The 26,243-nt window shown below is 45.7% G+C and overlaps 1 protein-coding gene across 3 annotated transcripts in view; it reads right to left on the bottom strand.

Moving 5' to 3' along the window:
* map2k1 (mitogen-activated protein kinase kinase 1) overlaps window positions 1-26,243 on the bottom strand; it is a 63,679-nt gene that overhangs the window by 4,689 nt on the left and 32,747 nt on the right. For all 3 annotated transcript variants that reach the window (XM_042302090.1, XM_042301500.1, XM_042301738.1), the window contains 4 exons: window positions 23,928-24,052; window positions 20,943-21,153; window positions 6,957-7,021; window positions 6,516-6,574 (listed from right to left, as the gene is read on the bottom strand). In XM_042302090.1, the coding sequence (XP_042158024.1) occupies window positions 6,516-6,574; window positions 6,957-7,021; window positions 20,943-21,153; window positions 23,928-24,052 (460 nt within the window). The remainder of the gene's footprint in view (window positions 1-6,515; window positions 6,575-6,956; window positions 7,022-20,942; window positions 21,154-23,927; window positions 24,053-26,243) is intronic.

Raw genomic sequence — 26,243 nt, 5'->3', positions numbered from 1 at the left:
GAGCGAACAGCTTGATGAAAACCAGCATTCAATATTTAATCCTAGTAAAAATTCCCTGTCTTAGGTCAGTTAGGATCACCACTTTATTTTAAGAATGTGAAATGTCAAAATAATAGTAGAGAGAATGATTTATTTCAGCTTTTATTTCTTTCATCATATTCCCAGTGGGTCAGAAGTTTATATACTCAATATTTGGTAGCATTGCCTTTAAATTGTTTAATTTGGGTCAAATGTTTCAGGTAGCCTTCCACAAGCTTCCCACAATAAGTTGGGTGAATTTTGGCCCGTTCCTCCTGACAGAGCTGGTGTAACTGAGTCAGTTTTGTAGGCCTCCTTGCTTGCACACGTTTTTTCAGTTCTGCCCAAACATTTTCTATAGGATTGATGTCAGAGCTTTGACATGGCCACTCCACTACCTTGACTTTGTTATCATTAAGCCATTTTGCCACAACTTTAGAAGTATGCTTGGGGTCATTGTCCATTTGGGACCAAGCTTTAACTGATGTCTTGAGATGTTGCTTCAATATATCCACATAATTTCCCCCCTCATGATGCCATCTATTTTGTGAAGTGCACCAGTCCCTCCTGCAGCAAAGCACCCCCACAACATGATACAACCGTGCTTCACGGTTGGGATGGTGTTCTTCGGCTTGCAACCTCTCCCTTTTCAAACATCTCCAATTGTCAGTATGGCAAATCAAGAGTTGTGCTTTTTCATCAGACCAGAGGACATTTCTCCAAAAAGTAAAGACCTTTGTCCCTCACGCAGTTGCAAACCGTAGTCTTACCCTAGTAAAACTGAGCAGTGTCTTCTTCCTTACTGAGCGGTCTTTCAAAATGGTTTTGTCCATGTAGGACTCAGCAAACTGGATGGATATAGAGTGCCATCTTTTGTACCTGTTTCCTCCAGCATCTTCACAAGGTCCTTTGCTGTTGTTCTGGGATTGATTTGCACTTTTCGCACCAAAGACCCATCTCTAGGTCACAGAAGTCCATGCTGAGCGGTAAAGGCTCGTGGTCCCATGGTGTTTATCTCAGCTCATTGTTTGTACAGATGAACGTGGTACCTTCAGGCGTTTGGAAATTGCTCCAGCAGGATGTACCAGACTTGTGGAGGTCTGGAACGAATTGCAATTTTTTTCTGAAGTCTTGGCTGATTTCTTTTGATTTTCCCAATATGATGTCAAGCAAACTCCAGTGTTAATTTGAAGTACCTCCTCATGCCTTTTGCACAAATACATCCACAGGTACACCCCAATTAACTCAAAATTATGCTAAAAAAAAATGCCTTTGCAAATATGATGTCAATTAGCCTATGTGCAGTTCTAAAGCCATGATATCATTTTCTGGAATTTTTTTTTTAAGGCTGTTTTGGAGCAGTGTCTTCAATTCAATGTACTGTAGCGGCCTTTCCCAGGTTTTGTGATACAGTGAATTATAAGTGGATATAATCTGTTGTAAACAATTTTGGAAAATCTTCACTTGGTCCTTTGCTGTTGTTCTGGGATTGAATTTGCACTTTAATAGCACCAACGCACGTTCATCTCTAGGGTGACAGAACGCGTCTCCTTCCTGAGGGAATGAAAATGTACAACGGAAAAATCCCCAGGTGTTTATACCTCTACAACAGAGCTATTGTTTGTACAGATGAACGTGGTACAACCAGGCGGGCCGGAAATTGCTCCCAAGGATGAACCAGACTTGTGGAGGTCTACAATTTTTTTCTGAAGTCTTGGCTGAAAGATTTTCCCATGATGTCAGCAAAGAGGCAGTGAGTTTGAAGGTAGGCCTTGAAATACATCCACAGGTACACCCCCAATTGACTCAAATGATGTCAATTAGCCTATCAGAAGCTTCTAAAGCCATGATATCATTTTCAAGAAATTTCCAAGCTGTTTAAAAACACATTCAATTCAATGTATGTAAACTTCTGACCCACTGGAATTGTGATACAGTGAATTATACAGGAAATAATCTGTCTGTAAACAATTGTTGGAAAAATGACTTGTGTCATTGTAATGCTCCATCCAGAAGGCGAGGTGTGGAGGTGCAATGCTGGGACCTTTAGACTGAAAAACAGCTTCTATCTCAAGGGTGCTCAGACTGTTAAACAGCCCCAAACATTGAGGGAATGAAAATGTCAATGAAAAATGACTCCAGGCACTTTAATCATCTAAACAGAGCCGAAATTACACTGAAATAATCACTAGCCACTTTAAACAATGCTACCTTATAATAAAGACAAACTAATTGTTCAACATAAACAGGTGCTACCTATAAACATACAAGGAGGGGGAGGAAAGACAATCAGTGGCCACTTTAATAGGCCAGTGGTTTACATACTTATCTCCACACGCCCGGGATATACTGACCCTCGGTATCATCTACAGTCATGCACAATGTGCTCTGTCCATCCTGCATTCAAAACTATAGTTTGTTTACAAGAAATGTGTGTGTATAAGGTGGTTTTGAAAAACAAGTTAGTTAATGACTTGTAACCTAAGTGTATGTAAACTAGAAGCTTCAACAGTTCAACCACAGGCACAACAACATCTGCAACCACAGGACAAATAAAATTTGATTTGATTTGATTTGATTATCAACCACAGGCACAACACACACCCCTATCAACCAGCTACCGCACGGCGGGCGGTACCGGCGAGACCGGCTTCTTAACAGCTTCTACCACAAGCCATAACACTCCTGGACAGCTAATCAAAGGGCTTCCCAGACCCTCTTTTACACTGCTGCTACTCTCTGTTTATAATCTATGCATAGTCACTTTAATAACTCTACCTACAAGTATATATTACCTGAATTACCTTGACTAACCTGTGTCCCCCACACATTGACTCTGTACGGGTACCCCCTGTATATAGCCTCCACATTGACTCTGTACCGGTACCCCCTGTATATAGCCTCCACATTGACTCTGTACCGGTTTAATGACTCCAACCTATGTTTATGTAAACTTCTGACTTCAACTGTATGTACATGTAGGTAGAGTTAATAAAGTGATAGATAATAACAGAGAGTAGCAGCAGCGTAGAAGAGAGGGGGGTAGCCATTTGATTAGATGTTGAGGAGTCTTATGGCTCGGGGGTAGAAGTAGACTAGACTTGGCGCTCCGGTACCGCTTGCCGTGCGGTAGCAGAGAGAATAGTCTATAACTAGGGTGGCTGGAGTCTTTGACAATGTTTAGGGCCTTCCTCTGACACCGCCTGGTATAGAGTTCCTGGATGGCAGGATGCTTGGCCCCAGGGATGTACTGGGTCGTACGCACTACCCTCTGTAGTGCCTTGCGGTCGGAGGCCGAGCAGTTGCCATACCAGGCAGTGATGCAACCAGTGCTCTTGATGGTGCAGCTGTGAAACCTTTTGAGGATCTGAGGACCCATGCCAAATCTTTTCAGTATCCTGAGGGGGAATAGGTTTTGTCGTGCCCTCTTCATGACTGTTTTGGTGTGTTTGGACCATGTTAGTTTGTTGATGATGTGGACACCAAGGAACTTGAAGCTCTCAACCTGCTCCACTACAGCCCCGTCGATGAGAATGGGGACGTGCTCGGTTCTCCTTTTCCTGCAGTCCACAATCATCTCCTTTGTCTTCATCACGTTGAGGGAGAGGTTGATGTCCTGGCACCACACAGCCAGGTCTCTGACCTCCCTATAGGCTGTCTCATCGTTGTCGGTGATCAGGCCTACAACTACATCGGCAAAATTAATGATGGGGTTGGAGTTGTGCCAAAAGCTGCCAAAGGTACGCATCTTCACACTTCTCGGCACCCTCAATGCATTTTCTGCAGTGCAACCTGGATGAAGAGAGTTTGCACTCTATAGGAGAGGGGAAATAGTTCTATGGGAGAGGGGAAATAGTTCTATGGGAGAGGGGAAATAGTTCTATGGGAGAGGGGAAATAGTTCTATGGGAGAGGGGAAATAGTTCTATGGGAGAGGGGAAATAGTTCTATGGGAAATCACAGCTGACACTGATCAGTGTTTTCACTACTATCTCTAGTGTACAAACCAGAACCTGACAGAACTACAGCCCGAGTGTAGTGTACAAACCAGAACCTGACAGAACTACAGCCCGAGTGTAGTGTACAAACCAGAACCTGACAGAACTACAGCCCGAGGGTAGTGTACAAACCAGAACCTGACAGAACTACAGCCCGAGGGTAGTGTACAAACCAGAACCTGACAGAACTACAGCCCGAGGGTAGTGTACAAACCAGAACCTGACAGAACTACAGCCAGAGGGTAGTGTACAAACCAGAACCTGACAGAACTACAGCCTGAGAGTAGTGTACAAACCAGAACCTGACAGAACTACAGCCCGAGTGTAGTGTACAAACCAGAACCTGACAGAACTACAGCCCGAGGGTAGTGTACAAACCAGAACCTGACAGAACTACAGCCCGAGGGTAGTGTACATACCAGAACCTGACAGAACTACAGCCCGAGTGGCACAGCGGTCTAAGACACTGCATCTCAGTGGTACAGACAACCTGGTTCGAATCCAGGCTGTATCACAACTTGCCGTGATTGAGAATCCCATAGGGCGGGGCACTATTAGCCCAGCGTCGTCCAGGTTTGGCCGGGGTAGGCTGTCATTGTAAATAATCATTTGTTCTTAACCTTCTTGGCTAAATAAAATGGTCACTTCGGGGGCCTGAAACGCCCCATAATGATTGTACAGCCGCTAAGAAAAGTCAGCCAAAACTTAAAACATCAATATGGAGTCAACATATACAAGTGTAAGTAAAAACAAATGTAAATAAGTTAGAAATTACGCTACTAACGAACAAACACGTCTCATAAAAGTAATTACGTTTTTGTTTAGTTAGCTTTTGCTAATTGTAGAAATACAAAATGTTCCTTCTTCAGAAGTAGCTAGGCAGGCTAGTATATTAATAATTATATAGTTAATATAAGTAGACATGCACTCATAATTGACTGTAAGCGCATATAAAAGCTACTGTTGACTGAAAACGAGTGACGAATTTCCGGGCAAGGACGGTCCATTTAAAAATCACTCCTTTCCTCCCGCGCCTGTTTTTTTCTTTCTTTTTTTTAATCAATAACAAATCAATACATAAAGCACACGAGGGAACACAGGCATACATAGATTACAAGCAATAGACAATCGAGCTAGGGGCGGGGCTGGGGGCGGGGCTGGGGGCGGGGCTAGGGGCGGGGCTAGGGGGTACAATTACAATTACACAAGGACCTTAAGGGACATACATACACTTACAATTCTAACAGCTTTTTTGTTAGTAGAGCATTTAACCGTCTTAAAATACAGTTCAATTTCTTTTTGTAGGTGTACGAAAATGTGGTTTTCTGTTTGTAAATTTACATTTGTGTATATGAAATTTGGCCAAAAGAATAATGAAATGAATTACATAAAAATGTTTCAGCTTATTTCTATTGTATGTAAAGAATCCAAACAGTCCATCTCTCCACAATAGTGTAAAATCTTCATAAATGTGTTCAATTATAAACCTACTGATGTCTTGCCACAGTTTTCTTACATGCATACAATGCCAAAAAAGATGCAACACTGTTTCTGGGTGGTCATTACAAAAGGAGCAATTTGAGTTGATGTTTTCCTTAAACTTCTTCATACAGTGGTTGGCAGGATATCCTCCCGCGCCCGTTGCCCTGCAAGCGTCAACTCGTCAGACGTCATGATACGTCGTCAGAAGTGTCCACTTCATTGGAGGGCTGAGGGGAGAGGGGTTTGTCTTCGAAGTGTTTTGTTTTGCTGTCATAGTTTTTTGTCGTCGTTGTTTTAATCAAAGTTGCCGGGATGTCACGTGTCCTACTTGTACACTCGTAACAACCTAGGCATTATGAAACGTATATATTTGATCAAATGAGCTACACGTACCAAATAAGCCCTTTTATTTGTTTGTTAACCAAATTCGACATTCCTTTATTGACCTCTTTACAAAAACTCCTCGCTTGGCGAGTGAAGAAAAACAAACCAAAAACGCAACCTGCAGGAGAAGGCAGATTTTGGGCCCAGTTTATCCCTCTCTGGTATACCACGTGTAGCTTATTGGATCAATAGAAGTTTCGTAATGATTAGGTTGTTACCAGTATACGGATATAAGTAGGACACGTGACACCCCGGAAACTTGGAGAGAGAAAAAAAAAAGTTTTATAACGGGAGTTGCGCCTGTTGTTAACACGTGAATATGCCCTCTGATTGTCTAGAATAGTCCTTCTTCCCGACTGCCTTCCATTTTCGAAGACTTTTCTGTTCATTGTTAGAGCTGCCACTAGAGTATCTGGCCAATATAATGGATAGTCTGAGAGTGTACTCAAAGCAGCGACTCTGTGCCATTGCTACCACACACACATACCACTAGGTGGCAGCGTTGTCAATGTTGAATGCTGATGTCTGAACTGAAGTGGATTCATTGCCTTCGGAGCTGCGACAACGAGAAGGTCCACTGTGTTTTACTCAACAACAACTCATCAAGTCGTCGCTTTTGGTTTTAATTACTTACCATTTATTCACAAAGTCTTGAAATTCAACGCCGAAAATACCAGGCAGCTTAGGAGGAGGCTGGAAAAAGAAAAACAATCGCATCACAGAGGAGATGGATGGAGAGGATATATAAATGATTCAGCCTTGAAGAAATTACACTCAGGACATGGAGGCTTTCAGGCAGGCAGGCAGTCATTCGTGTAATGCTTTCACAGTTCAGTATACCACCATCCCAATCAACATGGGAATGAAGGCAGGGTCTACCTTACAACAGAAACAGTCTATGATATTGTAACCAGGATTTATATGACTTTTGAATAAACTGAAAAATAGAAGCACATTTTTTTTTTTTTTTTTACATTTATTGTAGATTTCAATTTTTTTAAATATTCAAATTACTTGCTGAATTGACTGCCTTATTAAACTCAAATGGACCCCAAAACCCCAAGTCTTTACTCACCTCATTAACTATGTAGTCCAGCAGTTCAAAGATAGCCATAGGAGGTCTGCTGTCTGGCCCACAGGCTGAGGGAAGACAGAAACAGGGCTGAGGGTTAACTCTCAATACGTCAGGTCTGCTGTCTGGCCCACAGGCTGAGGTTTAACTCTCAATAAGTCAGCTCTGCTGTCTGGCCCATAGGCTGAGGGTTAACTCTCAATAAGTCAGGTCTGCTGTCTGGCCCATAGGCTGAGGGTTAACTCTCAATACGTCAGCTCTGCTGTCTGGCCCATAGGCTGAGGGTTAACTCTCAATACGTCAGCTCTGCTGTCTGGCCCATAGGCTGAGGCTGAGGGTCTGGCCCATAAGGGTTAACTCTAAGTCTCAAGGCTGAAGTCAGCTCTGCTGTCTGGCCCATAGGCTGAGGGTTAACTCTCAATACGTCAGCTCTGCTGTCTGGCCCATAGGCAGAGGGTTAATGCTCAATAAGTCAGCTCTGCTGTCTGGCCCATAGGCTGAGGGTTAATGCTCTCAGCTCTGCTGTCTGGCCCATAGGCTGAGGGTTAACTCTCAATACGTCAGCTCTGCTGTCTGGCCCATAGGCTGAGGGTTAACTCTCAATACGTCAGCTCTGCTGTCTGGCCCATAGGCAGAGGGTTAACTCTCAATAAGCCAGCTAGTTGGCCCGGCTACTCAGATTGTTATCAGTATAACCTGTAATGACACACAGGAGATGAATGAGTGCAGACCTGAGATCTGGATCCCTTATCCACAAAGTGTCTCAGAGTGCTGATCCTGGATCAGGTCCTACTTGTCTATGTAATTGTATTCATTATGATCAAAAGGAAAACATGTGTCCTATATCAGCACTTATACTCTGAAAGGTTTTGTGAATATGGGCCCAGAGATCTGAGAGGACTGTATAGAAAAGCATTACGCTATTTAATATTTTATTAGGATTCCCCCATTAGCTGTTGTTGAAGCAGCAGCGACTCTTCTTGGGATTCCACGCAGAACACAGAACACGAAACATGATACAGAACATCAATAGACGAGAACAGCACAAGGACTGAACTACACAAATTTAACCTAAGAACACTTACAATCCACCTCATTTTTCACAAAAGAAATGCTATGGGCACAGTCTAACAACGGACGTGATTTTTATTTGATTTTATTTTACCTTTATTTAACTAGGCAAGTCAGTTAAGAACACATTATTCTTTACAATGACGGTCTACCAGAAGGCAAAAGGCCAAGAGGCAATAGAGACACCACAACACTACATAAAGAGACGTAAGACAACAACATAGCAAGGCAGGAACACATCACAACACAGCATGGTAGCAACACAACATGACAACAACATGGTAGCAACACAACATGGTAGCAGCACAAATTATGGTACAAACATTATTGGGCACAGTCAACAGCACAAAGGGTAAGAAGGTTAGAGACAATACATCAAACTGTCAGTAAGAGTGTCCATGATTGAGTCTTTGAATGAAGAGATTAAACAGTCCTGTAACGGATTGGACTTCCTCTTTACCTCCCTGCAAATAATACTTCAATGTAAATGTAATGAAAAATCATATAGAAACTCATATTTAAATGTAGCAATTCAACAACAAACGCTGTTTAGCCTGCACATCTTTTACAGCACGGCATTGCCTCATTGCTCCAGTGGTTTGCAAGTGATTCTCATTTCTCTGATGGTTGCCAATTCCTTTGGGACCTCTTGTTCCACTGTGCTCATCTCTCTGTCTGTCCTGTGCAACTATTTCCGATGCAACAATGTTATCATAACCGGCCAAAAGTAATAACACAAACGCACTTTCTCTCCTCAACGTTCCCAGTGTGTTAATTTGGCCTATGCCGTTGTCCTGTTTTACATTCAGCAATGATCTACATCAAGCCTGCTTCTCTCCCATCTTACAGACTCTTGACTAGTGCTATTTAGGCCTAGTATAAATATATGTCCTATCGCTTTGCAGCCTATAGTTTTTCCTGTGATTTCCTGACAACATGATGAGGTGCCACTGCAGTGGATAGATGCCATTTTACAGACTCCTGACCCAGACAAGATGACGAGGTGCCACTGCAGTGGATAGATGCCATTTTACAGACCCCTGACCCAGACAAGATGACGAGGTGCCACTGCAGTGGATAGATGCCATTTTACAGACTCCTGACCCAGACAAGATGACGAGGTGCCACTGCAGTAGATAGCTGCCATTTTACAGACTCCTGACCCAGACAAGATGACGAGGTGCCACTGCAGTGGATAGATATTTTACAGACTGCCATTTTACAGACTCCTGACCCAGACAAGATGACGAGGTGCCACTGCAGTAGATAGCTGCCATTTTACAGACTCCTGACCCAGACAAGATGACGAGGTGCCACTGCAGTAGATAGCTGCCATTTTCCTGACAGACTCCCACTGACCCAGACAAGATGACGAGACAAGATGCCACTGCAGTAGATAGCTGCCATTTTACAGACTCCTGACCCAGACAAGATGACGAGGTGCCACTGCAGTAGATAGCTGCCATTTTACAGACTCCTGACCCAGACAAGATGACGAGGTGCCACTGCAGTAGATAGCTGCCATTTTACAGACTCCTGACCCAGACAAGATGACGAGGTGCCACTGCAGTAGATAGCTGCCATTTTACAGACTCCTGACCCAGACAAGATGACGAGGTGCCACTGCAGTAGATAGCTGCCATTTTACAGACTCCTGACCCAGACAAGATGACGAGGTGCCACTGCAGTAGATAGCTGCCATTTTACAGACTCCTGACCCAGACAAGATGACGAGGTGCCACTGCAGTAGATAGCTGCCATTTTACAGACTCCTGACCCAGACAAGATGACGAGGTGCCACTGCAGTAGATAGCTGCCATTTTACAGACTCCTGACCCAGACAAGATGACGAGGTGCCACTGCAGTAGATAGCTGCCATTTTACAGACTCCTGACCCAGACAAGATGACGAGGTGCCACTGCAGTGGATAGCTGCCATTTTACAGACTCCTGACCCAGACAAGATGACGAGGTGCCACTGCAGTGGATAGATGCCATTTTACAGACTCCTGACCCAGACAAGATGACGAGGTGCCACTGCAGTAGATAGCTGCCATTTTACAGACTCCTGACCCAGACAAGATGACGAGGTGCCACTGCAGTAGATAGCTGCCATTTTACAGACTCCTGACCCAGACAAGATGACGAGGTGCCACTGCAGTAGATAGCTGCCATTTTACAGAGCGTTATTTTGTTTTTTTGTTGTTGTTTCTGATTTTAACAATTTTTGTACATAATGTTTCCGTTATAATTTGCTATGACTGGGGGGAAAAAAAGCTTCTTGACATCAGAACAGCGACCACTAACCTCGATTTGGATGAAGATTTAAACTTCAATGAGTCGGCAGATCTGGATCTTATGCTTTTACTCCGGACCTGATCCCAAGAACTCGAAAGAGGAAGCAGAGGTGAAAGAGCAGGGCAAGCGAGGCGGCATCATGATTAGACTACGTCTGCGAGCATCTAGATCACCGTCGCCTTCCTGTTTTGTTTGGGTAACATACAATCAATAGAGAGAGAAAAACTGGTCGAGCTCCGTTCCAGATCTGAAGAACTGTAATATCTTTTCACAGAGTAGTGGCGAGGACATGGATAATATAAACCTCGCTGGCTTTTCCATTTTGTATTTTTATTTAACCTTTATTTTAACTAGGCAAGTCAGTTTAAGAAACAAATTCTTATTTACAATGACGGCCTAACCCGGTCACACCCAGACGACGCTGGGCCAATTGTGCACCGCCCTGTGGCACTCCCAATCATGGCCGGATGTGATACAGCCCGGATTCGAACCAGGGACTGCAGTGTCACCTCCCGAGTGGCGGGAGCCCATGCATTGTCAAGATAGGATGGCAGGTAAGATGAGAAGGGGAGGGGTTAAAAAACAGCTGGTGTCCAAGCTCTAATGTTAAAGGGATACGCCAGGAGTTTTAGTAATTCATCTACCTCCCCAGAATCATATTTGGTATTTGGTATTTTATTAGGATCCCCATTAGCTGTTGCAAAAGAAGCAGCTACTCTTTCTGGGGTCCACACAGAACACAGAACACAGAACACGGAACACGGAACACGGAACATAATACAGAATGACATAATACAGAACATCATTAGACAAGAACAGCTCAAAGACAGAACTACATACATGTTTTTTAAAGGCACACGTAGCCTCCATATCAATACATACACACTAACTATCTAGGTCCAATAGAGGAGAGGTGTTGTGCCTCGAGGTGTTGCTTTATCTGTTTTTTCAAACCAGGTTTGCTGTTTATTTGAGCAATATGAGATGGAAGGAAGTTCCATGCAATAATGTCTCTATATAATACTGTACGTTTTCTTGAATTTGTTCTGGATTTGGGGACTATGAAAAGACCCCTGGTGGCATGTCTGGTGGGATAAGTGTGTGTGTCAGAGCTGTGTGTAAGTTGACTACACAAACAATTTGGGAAATTCAACACAATATTTCTTATAAAAAGAAGAAGTGGTGCAGTCAGTCTTTCCTCAACTCTTAGCCAAGAGAGACTGTCAGCATAGTATTAATATCAGCCCTCTGATTACAACTGAGAGTAAAACGTACCGCTCTGTTCTGGGCCAGCTGCAGTTTAACTAGGTCTTTCCTTGCAGCACTGGACCACACGACTGGACAATAATCAAGATGAGATAAAACTAGAGCCTGCAGAACTTGCTTTGTGGAGTGTGGTGTTAAAAGCAGAGCATCTCTTTATTACTGACAGACCTCTCCCCATCTTTACAACCATTGAATCTATATGTTTTGACCATGACAGTTTACAATCTAAGGTAACGCCAAGTAATTTAGTCTGCTCAACTTGTTCAACAGCCACTGCATTCATTATCAGATCCAGCCGAGGTCTAGAACTTAAGGAATGATTTGTACCAAATACAAGGCTCTTAGTTTTAGAGATGTTCAGGACCAGTTTATTACTGGCCACCCATTCCAAAACAGACTGCAACTCTTTGCTAAGGGTTTTAGTGACTTCATTAGCTGTGGTTGCTGATGGGTATATGGTTGAATCATCAGCATACATGGACACACATACTGTGTTTAATGCCAGTGGCAGGTCATTGGTAAAAATAGAAAAGAGTAGAGGGCCTAGAGAGCTGCCCTGCGGTACTCCACACTTTACGTGTTTGACATTAGTGAAGCTTCCATTAAAGAAAACCCTTTGAGTTCAATTAGATAGATAGCTCTGAATCCACGACATGGCAGAGGTTGAAAAGCCATAGCACTTAAGTTTTTTCAACAACAGATTATGGTAAACAATATCAAAGGCAGCACTGAGGCACTGAAATCTAACAGTACAGCTCTCACAATCTTGTTATTATCAATTTCTTTCAACCAATCATCAGTCATTTGTGTCAGTGCAGTACATGTTGAGTACCCTTCTCTATAAGCATGCTGAAAGTCTATCGTTAATTTGTTTACAGAGAAATAGCATTGTATTTGGTCAAACACAATTTTTTTCCAACAGTTTGCTAAGAGCTGGCAGCTGATAGGTCTCCTAGAACCAGTAAAGGCCTCTTTACCACTCATGGGTAGCGGAATTACTTTGGCTTCCCTCCAGGCCTGAGGACAAAGACTTTCCTCTAGACTCAGATTAAAGATATGACAGATAGGAGTGGCTATAGAGTCAATAAGCCATCTGATTGGATGAAAGATGGAGTTGAATGTGTTTCATTTAAAGTACTGCAAAGTGTTTTTCCATTGTTCTTTATATCATTGATCTTGGCTTCATAATATACTTTCTTCTTCTTTGTGTTCAGTTTATTCACATCATTTCTCAGTTTGCAGTAAGTCAGTCAGTCAGATGTACAGCCAGACTTATTAGCCACTTCCTGTTGCCCCCAACTCTTTCAACCATACAGTTTTTCCATTCCTCATCAATCCATGGAGTCTTAACAGTTCTAACAGTCAGTTTCTTAACAGGTTCATGTTTATCAATAAATCACATCAGACCAATTAATATTTTGTAACATTGTTCACATAAGAGTCACAGCTCAATATGTTGTATGATATCGTACTATTTTAGGTCCAGCTGTTGGAACTTTGGCTTTCCTGCATATAGCCACTATATTGTGATCAGTGCATCCAATGGGTACGGATACAGCTTTAGAACAAAGTTCTACAGTATTAGTAAACATGTGATCGATACATGTGGATGATCTTGTTCCTGTAGTGTTTGTAAACACCCTGGTAGGTTGATTAATAACCTGAACCAGAGTACAGACACTGGTTACAGTGAGAAGCTTCCTGTTGAGTGGGTTGATTAATAACCTGAACCAGATTACAGACACTGGTTACAGTGAGAAGCTTCCTGTTGAGTGGGTTGATTAATAACCTGAACCAGATTACAGACACTGGTTACAGTGAGAAGCTTCCTGTTGAGTGGGTTGATTAATAACCTGAACCAGATTACAGACACTGGTTACAGTGAGAAGCTTCCTGTTGAGTGGGTTGATTAATAACCTGAACCAGATTACAGACACTGGTTACAGTGAGAAGCTTCCTGTTGAGTGGGTTGATTAATAACCTGAACCAGATTACAGACACTGGTTACAGTGAGAAGCTTCCTGTTGAGTGGACAGCTTGATGAAAACCAGTCAATATTCAAGTCCTCAAGAAAGTAGACCTCTCTGTTTACGTCACATACACTATCAAGCATTTCACACATATTATTTAGATATTGACTGTTAGCACTTGGTGGCCTACAGCAACACCCCCAAGACAAGTCTTTAGATGTGCCAAGTGAACCTGCCACCACAACACTTCAATAACACATAAGATCTTCTCTGAGCATTACAGGGATATGGCTCTGAATATATACAACACCTCCCCTATAAACATTACAGGGATATGGCTCTGACTATATACAACACCTCCCCTATAAACATTACAGGGATATGACTCTGAATATATACAACACCTCCCCTATAAACATTACAGGGATATGACCCTGAATATATACAACACCTCCCCTATAAACATTACAGGGATATGACTCTGAATATATACAACACCTCCCCTATAAACATTACAGGGATATGACTCTGAATATATACAACACCTCCCTATAAACATTACAGGGATATGACTCTGAATATATACAACACCTCCCCTATAAACATTACAGGGATATGACTCTGACTATATACAACACCTCCCCTATAAACATTACAGGGATATGACTGACTATATACAACACCTCCCCTATAAACATTACAGGGATATGACTCTGACTATATACAACACCTCCCCTATAAACATTACAGGGATATGGCTCTGACTATATACAACACCTCCCCTATAAACATTACAGGGATATGACTCTGACTATATACAACACCTCCCCTATAAACATTACAGGGATATGACTCTGACTATATACAACACCTCCCCTATAAACATTACAGGGATATGACTCTGAATATATACAACACCTCCCCTATAAACATTACAGGGATATGACTCTGAATATATACAACACCTCCCCTATAAACATTACAGGGATATGGCTCTGAATATATACAACACCTCCCCTATAAACATTACAGGGATATGGCTCTGAATATATACAACACCTCCCCTATAAACATTACAGGGATATGACTCTGAATATATACAACACCACCTCCCTATAAACATTACAGGGATATGGCTCTGACTATATACAACACCTCCCCTATAAACATTACAGGGATATGGCTCTGAATATATACAACACCTCCCCTATAAACATTACAGGGATATGGCTCTGAATATATACAACACCTCCCTATAAACATTACAGGGATATGGCTCTGACTATATACAACACCTCCCCTATAAACATTACAGGGATATGACTCTGACTATATACAACACCTCCCCTATAAACATTACAGGGATATGGCTCTGAATATATACAACACCTCCCCTATAAACATTACAGGGATATGACTCTGACTATATACAACACCTCCCCTATAAACATTACAGGGATATGGCTCTGAATATATACAACACCTCCCCTATAAACATTACAGGGATATGGCTCTGACTATATACAACACCTCCCCTATAAACATTACAGGGATATGGCTCTGACTATATACAACACCTCCCCTATAAACATTACAGGGATATGGCTCTGAATATATACAGCATCACGTCCCCCATAAGCATTCCTGTCTCTTATATAGATGTTATACCCTTGCATCGCTACGGATGTATCATCAAATGAATTATCTATGTTAGTCTCAGAAATGGCTAATATATGAATGTTATCTGGTGTTAGCAAGTTATTGATTTCGTGAACCTTATTTCTAAGGCCTGATATATTAATATGGGCTATTTTCAGCCCTTTCCTGGGGAGCTGATCAGAGACATAATATTGAAAGAGGAAACCAAGCAAGAGAAAATAATACACATTTAGCAGTCCAGTAATCAGTTGGTGTGTGTGTGTGTGTGTGTGTGTGTGTGTGTGTGTGCGCTGCGGGGTTGAGGCTCTGAACCCATATGCTTGGCTCTCTCATCCCTTCCAGGCTTCTGGGAGGGAGGGTTGACAATGAGCCTGTCGTAGCGGATGTAAGCAATGTCCCCACACACTCTGGCAGCTTTCATGGCTGGGATAAGTTACTTCCTCTTCTGGCGCACAGCTTCAGGATAGTCCTTCCTGAGGATGATGTACGTTCCTCTCAAGTTCTTGACTCTTTCCAGAACAGCTTCCTTGTCATTTAACCTCAAGAACTTGACCACTATCGGCCTGGACCGGTGGTGGGTGTTACAGTTTTGTGGGCGCGCTCCACCTCAAATCAAATCAAATCAAATTTTATTTGTCACATACACATGGTTAGCAGATGTTAATGCGAGTGTAGCGAAATGCTTGTGCTTCTAGTTCCGACAATGCAGTAATAACGAGCAAGTAATCTAACTAACAATTCCAAAAAAAACTACTGTCATACACAGTGTAAGGGGATAAAGAATATGTACATAAGGATATATGAATGAGTGATGGTACAGAGCAGCATAGGCAAGATACAGTAGATGATATCAGTACAGTATATACATATGAGATAAGTATGTAAACCAATTGGCATAGTTAAAGTGGCTAGTGATACATGTATTACATAAGGATGCAGTCGATGATATAGAGTACAGTATCAACGTATGCATATGAGATGAACAATGTAGGGTAAGTAACATTATATAAGGTAGCATTGTTTAAAGTGGCTAGTGATATATTTACATCATTTCCCCTATCGATTCCCATGATTAAAGTGGCTGAGTAGAGTCAGTGTCATTGACAGTGTGTTGGCAGTAGCCACTCAATGTTAGTGGTGGCTGTTTAACTTTCTGGATGGCAGCGGGGTGAACAGGCAGTGGCTCGGGTGGTTGATGTCCTTGATGATCTTTATGGCCTTCCTGTAGCATCGGGTGGTGTAGGTGTCCTGGAGGGCAGGTAGTTTGCCCCCGGTGATGCTTGTGCAGACCTCACTACCCTCTGGAGAGCCTTAAAGTTGCCATACCAGGCGGTGATACAGCCCGCCAGGATGCTCTCGATTGTGCATCTGTAGAAGTTTGTGAGTGCTTTTGGTGACAAGCCGAATTTCTTCAGTCTCCTGAGGTTGAAGAGGCGCTGCTGCGCCTTCCTCACGATGCTGTCTGTGTGAGTGGACCAATTCAGTTTGTCTGTGATGTGTATGCCGAGGAACTTAAAACTTGCTACCCTCTCCACTACTGTTCCATCGATGTGGATGGGGGATGTTCCCTCTGCTGTTTCCTGAAGTCCACAATCATCTCCTTAGTTTTGTTGACGTTGAGTGTGAGGTTATTTTCCTGACACCACACTCCGAGGGCCCTCACCTCCTCCCTGTAGGCCGTCTCGTCGTTGTTGGTAATCAAGCCTACCACTGTTGTGTCGTCCGCAAACTTGATGATTGAGTTGAGGCGTGCATGGCCACGCAGTCGTGGGTGAACAGGGAGTACAGGAGAGGGCTCAGAACGCACCCTTGTGGGGCCCCAGTGTTGAGGATCAGCGGGGAGGAGATGTTGTTGCCTACCCTCACCACCTGGGAGCGGCCCGTCAGGAAGTCCAGTACCCAGGGCGGGGTCGAGACCCAGGGTCTCGAGCTTGATGAAGCTTGGAGGGTACTATGGTGTTGAATGCCGAGCTGTAGTCGATGAACAGCATTCTCACATAGGTATTCCTCTTGTCCAGATGGGTTAGGGCAGTGTGCAGTGTGGTTGAGATTGCATCGTCTGTGGACCTATTTGGGCGGTAAGCAAATTGGAGTGGGTCAAGGGTGTCAGGTAGGGTGGAGGTGATATGGTCCTTGACTAGTCTCTCAAAGCACTTCATGATGACGGATGTGAGTGCTACGGGCGGTAGTCGTTTAGCTCAGTTACCTTAGCTTTCCTGGGAACAGGAACAATGGTGGCCCTCTTGAAGCATGTGGGAACAGCAGACTGGTATAGGGATTGATTGAATATGTCCGTAAACACACCGGCCAGCTGGTCTGCGCATGCTCTGAGGGCGCGGCTGGGGATGCCGTCTGGGCCTGCAGCCTTGCGGGGTTAACACGTTTAAATGTCTTACTCACTTCGGCTGCAGTGAAGGAGAGACCGCATGTTTCCGTTGCAGGCCGTGTCAGTGGCACTGTATTGTCCTCAAAGCGGGCAAAAAGTTATTTAGTCTGCCTGGGAGCAAGACATCCTGGTCCGTGACTGGGCTGGGTTTCTTCCTGTAGTCCGTGATTGACTGTAGACCCTGCCACATACCTCTTGTGTCTGAGCCGTTGAATTGAGATTCTACTTTGTCTCTGTACTGGCGCTTAGCTTGTTTGATAGCCTTGCGGAGGGAATAGCTGCACTGTTTGTATTCAGCCATGTTACCAGACACCTTGCCCTGATTAAAAGCAGTGGTTCGTGCCTTCAGTTTCACACAAATGCTGCCATCAATCCACGGTTTCTGGTTAGGGAATGTTTTAATCGTTGCTATGGGAACGACATCTTCAACGCACGTTCTAATGAACTCGCACACCGTATCAGCGTATTCGTCAATGTTGTTGTCTGACTCAATCTTCCTGTGGTGCATCCTGTGGTGCATCTTCAATTTCTCAGAGATCATTTCCCTCACTTTGTCCTCCGATTCCATCAGGTCTCACGTGGAGGTTCTGCATTTCCGTCCACAACCATGATTGTCCTTCGAGTCTGATTCATTGTTATCATGGATTCACACACAGAACTGATGTCCTCTCTCAATGGCTTACAGATTGCTGTCATCTTGCCTGTTCTCCTGTTTCACCTCATCGAGCTGACCCTGGGAGAACTGCTGTTCTCCTGTTTCACCTCATCGAGCTGACCCTGGGAGAACTGCTGTTCTCCTGTTTCAACTCATCGAGCTGACCCTGGGAGAACTGCTGTTCTCCTGTTTCACCTCATTGAGCTGACCCTGGGAGAACTGCAAACTGTTCTTCAGGTCCTGGACCTCTCTGGTCAGGGCGTCCATTCTTTTATTAGTAGGATCCACGAGTATTTGGACAAAACACTTGAAACAATTTTCTTGTTGTAACGACTGCTTGTAGGTCTCTTTGTTCGTTTAAAAGACCCGTCATGTGTGATAGAGAGACACTCTGTCCTCAACGGAACTGCCGTCGGCTTTGGTCCCGTCGGCTTTGGTCCCGTCGGCTTTGGTCCCGTCGGCTTTGGTCTTTGTCATGGTAGCTAGCAACGAGAGAGACTCTAACCCAGAAGCTTATAAGAAATCCCACCACAACCTCCGACGAGCCAACAAACAAGAAAAGCGTCAATACAGGAATAAGATTAAATCCTACTACACCAGCTCTGATGCTTGTCGGATCTGGCAGGGCTTGCAAACTATCACGGTCTACAAAGGTAAACCAAGCTGCGAGCTGCCCAGTGACGCGAGCCTACCAGACAAGGCAAATGCCTTCTATGCTCGCTGGAGGCAAGCAACACTGAACAATGAATGAGAGCACCAGCTGTTCCGGACGATTGTGTGATCACGCTCTCTGTAGCCGATGTGAGTAAGACCTTTAAACAGGTTAACATTCACAAGGCAGCATACGGATTACCAGGACGCGTACTTCACTGACATTTTCAATCTCTCTCTGACCTAGTCTGTAATACCTACATGTTTCAAGCAGACCGCCATAGTCCCTGTGCCCAAGGAAGCAAAGGTAACCTGCCTAAATTATTATCGTCCTGTAGTACACACATCGGTAACCGTGAAACGCTTTGAAAGGCTGGTCAAGGCTCACATCAACACCATCATCCCAGACACCATGGACCCACTCCAATTCTCATACCGCCCCAACAGAACCACTGATGACGCAATCTCACTGCCCTTTCCCACCTGGACAGGAGGGACACCTATGTTAAAAAGTTGTTAATTGATTACAGCTCAGCGTTCAACACCATATTACCCTTCAAGCTCATCACTAAGCTCAGGACCTCCTGGGGCTTTCTGACAGGCCACACCTGGTGGTGAGGGAAGGCAACAACACACTGACCCTCAACGTGGGGGCCCATCAGGAGTGCGTGCTTAGTCCCCTCCTGTACTCCCTGTTCACCCGACATGCACGACACCAACACCATCATTAATTTTTCCGACGGCATGACGGTGGTAGGCCTGATCACTGACGACGACGAGACAGCCAATAGGGATCGTGGAAACGGAAAGCCCGAGCATGCCCCCATCCACAAAGCAGGTTCGAGAGCTTCAAGTTTCTCAGTGTCACTAAGGAATTATCATGGTCCAACACAGTTGTGAAGAAGGCACGAAGAAGCCCCCTCAGGAGGCTGAAAAGATTTGGCCTGGGCCTTCAAAAAAGTTATACCATCGGGAGCATCACTGCTTGGTATGGCAACTGCTCGGCATCTGACCGCAAGGCACTACAGAGGGTAGTGCGTATGGCCCAGGACGTCATTGGGGCCACGCTCCAGGACCTCTATACCAGGTGGTGTCAGAGCCATAAAATTATTTGTAAAAGACTCCAGCACAGCAATCAATCTGGGCTCTTTATCTCATGCTGTTGTATGTGTCAATGATGGCTGCCATTGACAGAATAGGAAGGCAGGCAGCCATCATTTCAGAAATCTTTTGTTTAGCTCCCCTCCCTCGGTCCCCACATGGTCCAGCTGCCAGCCTCTCAACCCTCTCGTTCCTCTCCTCTCCATTGTCATGACCCAGAGGGTTGATTGTCAACAGTCCAGGTAATTGGCACTAATTGGGTTTGAGCCAAAATGGTGGCCCTGGTCTGATTGTAGGGTTTGCCGTACGTCCTCTCTCATCCCATTTCTCTCAGCATTTCGCTGTTTACTTCCTGTTAGTTCCCCAAACTTGCATCTGTGTGGAGCACTCCCAAATCATAGACTGTTCTCTCTGCTACCGCACAGCAAGCGGTACCAGTGCACCAAGTCTGGAACCAACAGGACCCTGAACAGCTTCTACACCCAAGCCATAACAATGCTGAATAGTTAGTCCGGCTATTTGGTTAACTATTTAAATATCTACATTGACCCCCCCTTTTAGTTGTTGCACTAACTCTTCTGACTCCACACATACGCTGCTGTTACTGTTAATTATCTATCCTGTTGCCTAGTTACTTTACCCCTCCCCATATGTACATGTACACCTCAAGTATCTCGTACCCCTGCACATTGACTTGGTACTGGTACTCCCTGTATATAGCTCCACGTGTATATAGCATTGTTATCTTTACACATTTCTTTCATCATTTAGTCAGATATACTTGGATGTGTAGTGTCAGGGTTTGTTGCTTGCATGTCATGCCTAAAGTTTGCTAATCTTGCCAATGAAAAAAAATCATTAAAGTAGTTAGTACCCTATGGAACCCTATTCCCTATATAGTGCACTACTTTTGACCAGAGCCCAGACACTCACAGCTGCCTGGCTGTCCGGGGGGTATGGGCTTGGGAGAGGTGGTGTCACTAGAACAGGCGTCCCCTTCCACCGGGAACCCAAAGATAATTTCCAGTTCGCGGGTGTCGGGGGGAGGGATGGGGAAGCGTCCGACAGCCATCTCAACCAGAGAGAGACCCATACTCCAGATATCAGACTGGACAGAGTAGTGAGTTCCCTGGAGACGCTCCGGCTGGGGGGGTAGGAGAGGGAGATGGGGGAGGGGGGGGGAGATAGAGAGACAGGATGAATGATAAGAGCCAAAATAGTGCAAAGCTCTCTGGTGAATACAGTGATATACTGCCTGAATGCTTTTCAAGCAACAAATACATCATTATATTCCAGACAGTAAACAGAAATTAAAGTGTAACTCTTTCAGATCTAAAACTAAACTGCCAGTGTTTCCTGTTTTGGTTTTGGACCTAGCAATACACAGCTGATTCAAATAATAACTCTAAAAATAAAGTTTGATGATGAGTTGATTATTTGAATCAGGTGTGTAGTGTTAGGGCAAAAGCTATACATGTCACCCCATGGAGTCCCCAGGACCAGGCCAGTCCTCCTAAAGCCTAATTCATTCTGTAAAATGGCTTCCCTGCACACAACTACACAGGATCCCCATTTTGCGTAGCTATTTGTAGTTCTTGTGTACTATGGAAGCTATCTGTAGCTATTTGTAGTTCTTGTGTACTATGGCAGCTATCTGTAGCTATTTGTAGTTCTTGTGTACTATGGCAGCTATCTGTAGCTATTTGTAGTTCTTGTGTACTATGGTAGCTATTTGTAGTTCTTGTGTACTATGGTAGCTATTGGTAGTTCTTGTGTACTATGGCAGCTATCTGTAGTTCTTGTGTACTATGGTAGCTATTTGTAGTTCTTGTGTACTATGGAAGCTATCTGTAGTTCTTGTGTACTATGGTAGCTATTTGTAGTTCTTGTGTACTATGGAAGCTATCTGTAGCTATTTGTAGTTCTTGTGTACTATGGAAGCTATCTGTAGCTATTTGTAGTTCTTGTGTACTATGGCAGCTATCTGTAGCTATTTGTAGTTCTTGTGTACTATGGTAGCTATTTGTAGTTCTTGTGTACTATGGTAGCTATTTGTAGTTCTTGTGTACTATGGTAGCTATTTGTAGTTCTTGTGTACTATGGCAGCTATCTGTAGCTATTTGTAGTTCTTGTGTACTATGGTAGCTATTTGTAGTTCTTGTGTACTATGGTAGCTATTTGTAGTTCTTGTGTACTATGGTAGCTATTTGTAGTTCTTGTGTACTATGGTAGCTATCTGAAGCTATTTGTAGTTCTTGTGTACTATGGTAGCTATTTGTAGTTCTTGTGTACTATGGTAGCTATTTGTAGTTCTTGTGTACTATGGTAGCTATTTGTAGTTCTTGTGTACTATGGTAGCTATCTGAAGCTATTTGTAGTTCTTGTGTACTATGGTAGCTATTTGTAGTTCTTGTGTACTATGGTAGCTATTTGTAGTTCTTGTGTACTATGGTAGCTATCTGAAGCTATTTGTAGTTCTTGTGTACTATGGTAGCTATTTGTAGTTCTTGTGAACTATGGTAGGTATTTGTAGCGATTTATAGTTATTGCATTATGTAAACTCAGCAAAAAAAGAAACGTCACTTTATCAGGACCCTGTCTTTCAAAGATAATTAGTAAAAATCCAAATAACTTCACAGATCTTCATTGTAAAGGGTTTAAACACTGTTTCCCATGCTTGTTCAATGAACCATAAACAATTAATGAACATGTACCTGTGGAACGGTCGTTAAGACACTAACAGTTTACAGACGGTAGGCAATTAAGGTCACAGTTATGAAAACTTAGGACCTGAAAGAGGCCTTTCTACAGACTCTGAAAAACACCAAAAGAAAGATGCCCAGGTTCCCTGCTCATCTGTGTCAACGTGCCTTAGGCATGCTGCAAGGAGACACGAGGACAGCAGATGTGGCCAAGGCAATAAATTGCAGCGCTACAGGGAGACAGGACAGACATCTGATTGTCCTCGCAGTGGCAGAACACGTGTAACACCTGCACAGGATCGGTACATCCGAACATCACACCTGTGTGACAGGTACAGGATGGCAACAACTGCCCGAGTTACACCAGGAACGCACAGACAGGCCTGGCAAAAAGTGCTCTTCACTAACGAGTCGCGGTTTAGTCTCACCAGGGGTCGATGGTCGGATTCGCGCTCATCGTTGAAGGAATGAGCGTTACACGAGGCCTGTACTCTGGAGCAGGATCGATTTGGAGGTGGAGGGTCCGTCATGGTCTGGGGTGGTGTGAAACAGCATCATCGTACTCAGCTTGTTGTCATTGCAGGCAATCTCAACGCTGTGCGTTACAGGGAAGACATGACCCTCCCTCATGTGGTACCCTTCCCTCAGGCTCATCCTGACATCACCCTCCAGCATGACAATGCCACCAGCCATACTGCTCATTCTGTGTGTGATTTCCTGCAAGACAGGAATGTCTGGGACCTGTTGTTTCGGAGGGTGAGGGCTAGGGTCATTCCCCTCAGAAATGTCCGGGAACTTACAGGTGCCTTGGTGGAAGAGTGGGGTAACATCTCACAGCAACAACTGGCAAATCTGGTGCAGTCCATGAGGAGGAGATGCACTGCAATACTTATTGCAGCTGGTGGCCACACCAGATACTGACTGTTACTTTTGAGTTTGTTCCCCCCCCTTTGTTCAGGGACACATTATTCAATTTCTGTTAGTCACATGTCTGTGGAACTTGTTCAGTTTATGTCTCAGTTGTTGAATCTTGTTATTCTCAAACAAATATTTACACATGTTAAGTTTTGCTGAAAATAAACACAGTTGACAGTGAGAGGATGTTTCTTTTTTTGCTGAGTTTTACTGTGTAGGGTACAAATAAGGCTGAACAGTAGCTGAGGAGACAGACAGAGTAGCAGGAGAGAACTATAGGTCGGCTACTGTAGTAACTTACAGACATGTAGGAGCGGGTTCCCACAAAGGAGTTGGCCATGGAGTCGATGAGCTGACCGCTCACTCCAAAGTCACACAGCTTGATCTCACCACGGGAGTTAACCAGGATGTTAGATGGCTTCACATCTGAGAGAGAGACAGGCAGAGAGGGAGACAGGCAGAGGGGGAGACAGGCAGAGGGGGAGACAGGCAGAGGGGGAGACAGGCAGAGGGGAGACAGGCAGAGGGGAGACAGGCAGAGAGGGAGACAGGCAGAGGGGAGACAGGCAGAGAGGGAGACAGGCAGAGAGGGAGACAGGCAGAGGGGGAGACAGGCAGAGGGGGAGACAGGCAGACAGGCAGAGGGGAGACAGGCAGAGAGGGAGACAGGCAGAGAGGGAGACAGGCAGAGAGGGAGACAGGCAGAGAGGGAGACAGGCAGAGAGGGAGACAGGCAGAGAGGGAGACAGGCAGAGAGGGAGACAGGCAGAGAGGGAGACAGGGAGACAGGCAGAGAGGGAGACAGGCAGTGAGGGAGACAGGCAGTGAGGGAGACAGGCAGTGAGGGAGACAGGCAGTGAGGGAGACAGGCAGGGGGAGACAGGCAGAGGGGGAGACAGGCAGAGGGGGAGACAGGCAGAGGGGGAGACAGGCAGAGGGGGAGACAGGCAGAGGGGAGACAGGCAGCGAGGGAGACAGGCAGAGGGGGAGACAGGCAGAGAGGGAGACAGGCAGACAGGCAGAGGGGGAGACAGGCAGAGAGGGAGACAGGCAGTGAGGGAGACAGGCAGTGAGGGAGACAGGCAGATGGGGAGACAGGCAGATGGGGAGACAGGCAGAGGGGGAGACAGGCAGAGGGGAGACAGGCAGAGGGGGAGACAGGCAGAGGGGAGACAGGCAGAGAGGGAGACAGGCAGAGAGAGGGAGACAGGCAGAGAGGGAGACAGGCAGTGAGGGAGACAGGCAGTGAGGGAGACAGGCAGTGAGGCAGAGAGGGAGACAGGCAGTGAGGGAGACAGGCAGTGAGGGGAGACAGGCAGATGGGGAGACAGGCAGTGAGGGAGACAGGCAGAGAGGGAGACAGGCAGAGAGGGAGACAGGCAGAGAGGGAGACAGGCAGAGAGGGAGACAGGCAGAGAGGGAGAGAGGGAGACAGGCAGAGAGGGAGACAGGCAGAGAGGGAGACAGGCAGTGAGGGAGACAGGCAGAGAGGGAGACAGGCAGAGGGGGAGACAGGCAGTGAGGGAGACAGGCAGTGAGGGAGACAGGCAGTGAGGGAGACAGGCAGTGGGGGAGACAGGCAGAGGGGGAGACAGGCAGAGGGGGAGACAGGCAGAGGGGGAGACAGGCAGAGGGGGAGACAGGCAGAGAGGGAGACAGGCAGACAGGCAGAGGGGGAGACAGGCAGAGAGGAGACAGGCAGTGAGGGAGACAGGCAGTGAGGGAGACAGGCAGTGAGGGAGACAGGCAGAGAGGGAGACAGGGAGACAGGCAGTGAGGGAGACAGGCAGTGAGGGAGACAGGCAGAGAGGGAGACAGGCAGTGAGGGAGACAGGCAGTGAGGGAGACAGGCAGTGAGGGAGACAGGCAGTGAGGGAGACAGGCAGTGGGGGAGGGCAGTGGGGGAGACAGGCAGAGGGGGAGACAGGCAGAGGGGGAGACAGGCAGAGGGGGAGACAGGCAGAGGGGGAGACAGGCAGAGGGGGAGACAGGCAGACAGGCAGAGGGGGAGACAGGCAGAGAGGGAGACAGGCAGTGAGGGAGACAGGCAGTGAGGGAGACAGGCAGTGAGGGAGACAGGCAGTGAGGGAGACAGGCAGTGGGGGAGACAGGCAGAGGGGGAGACAGGCAGAGGGGGAGACAGGCAGAGGGGGGAGACAGGCAGAGGGGGAGACAGGCAGAGGGAGACAGGCAGACAGGCAGAGGGGGAGACAGGCAGAGGGGGAGACAGGCAGAGGGAGACAGGCAGTGAGGGAGACAGGCAGGAGGGAGACAGGCAGAGAGGGAGACAGGGAGACAGGCAGTGAGGGAGACAGGCAGTGAGGGAGACAGGCAGTTAGGAGACAGGCAGTGAGGGAGACAGGCAGTGAGGGAGACAGGCAGTGAGGGAGACAGGCAGTAGGGAGACAGGCAGTGGGGGAGACAGGCAGTGGGGAGACAGGCAGAGGGGGAGACAGGCAGAGGGGGAGACAGGCAGAGGGGGAGACAGGCAGAGGGGGAGACAGGCAGAGGGGGAGACAGGCAGACAGGCAGAGGGGGAGACAGGCAGAGAGGGAGACAGGCAGTAGGGAGACAGGCAGTAGGGAGACAGGCAGTGAGGAGACAGGCAGATGGGGAG

The sequence above is a fragment of the Oncorhynchus tshawytscha genome, linkage group LG01 (assembly GCF_018296145.1).
Source record: "Oncorhynchus tshawytscha isolate Ot180627B linkage group LG01, Otsh_v2.0, whole genome shotgun sequence".
Lineage (NCBI taxonomy): Eukaryota > Metazoa > Chordata > Actinopteri > Salmoniformes > Salmonidae > Oncorhynchus > Oncorhynchus tshawytscha.
Note: the sequence above shows the minus strand (reverse complement) of the source record. Positions and strands in the feature narration are given on the sequence as shown.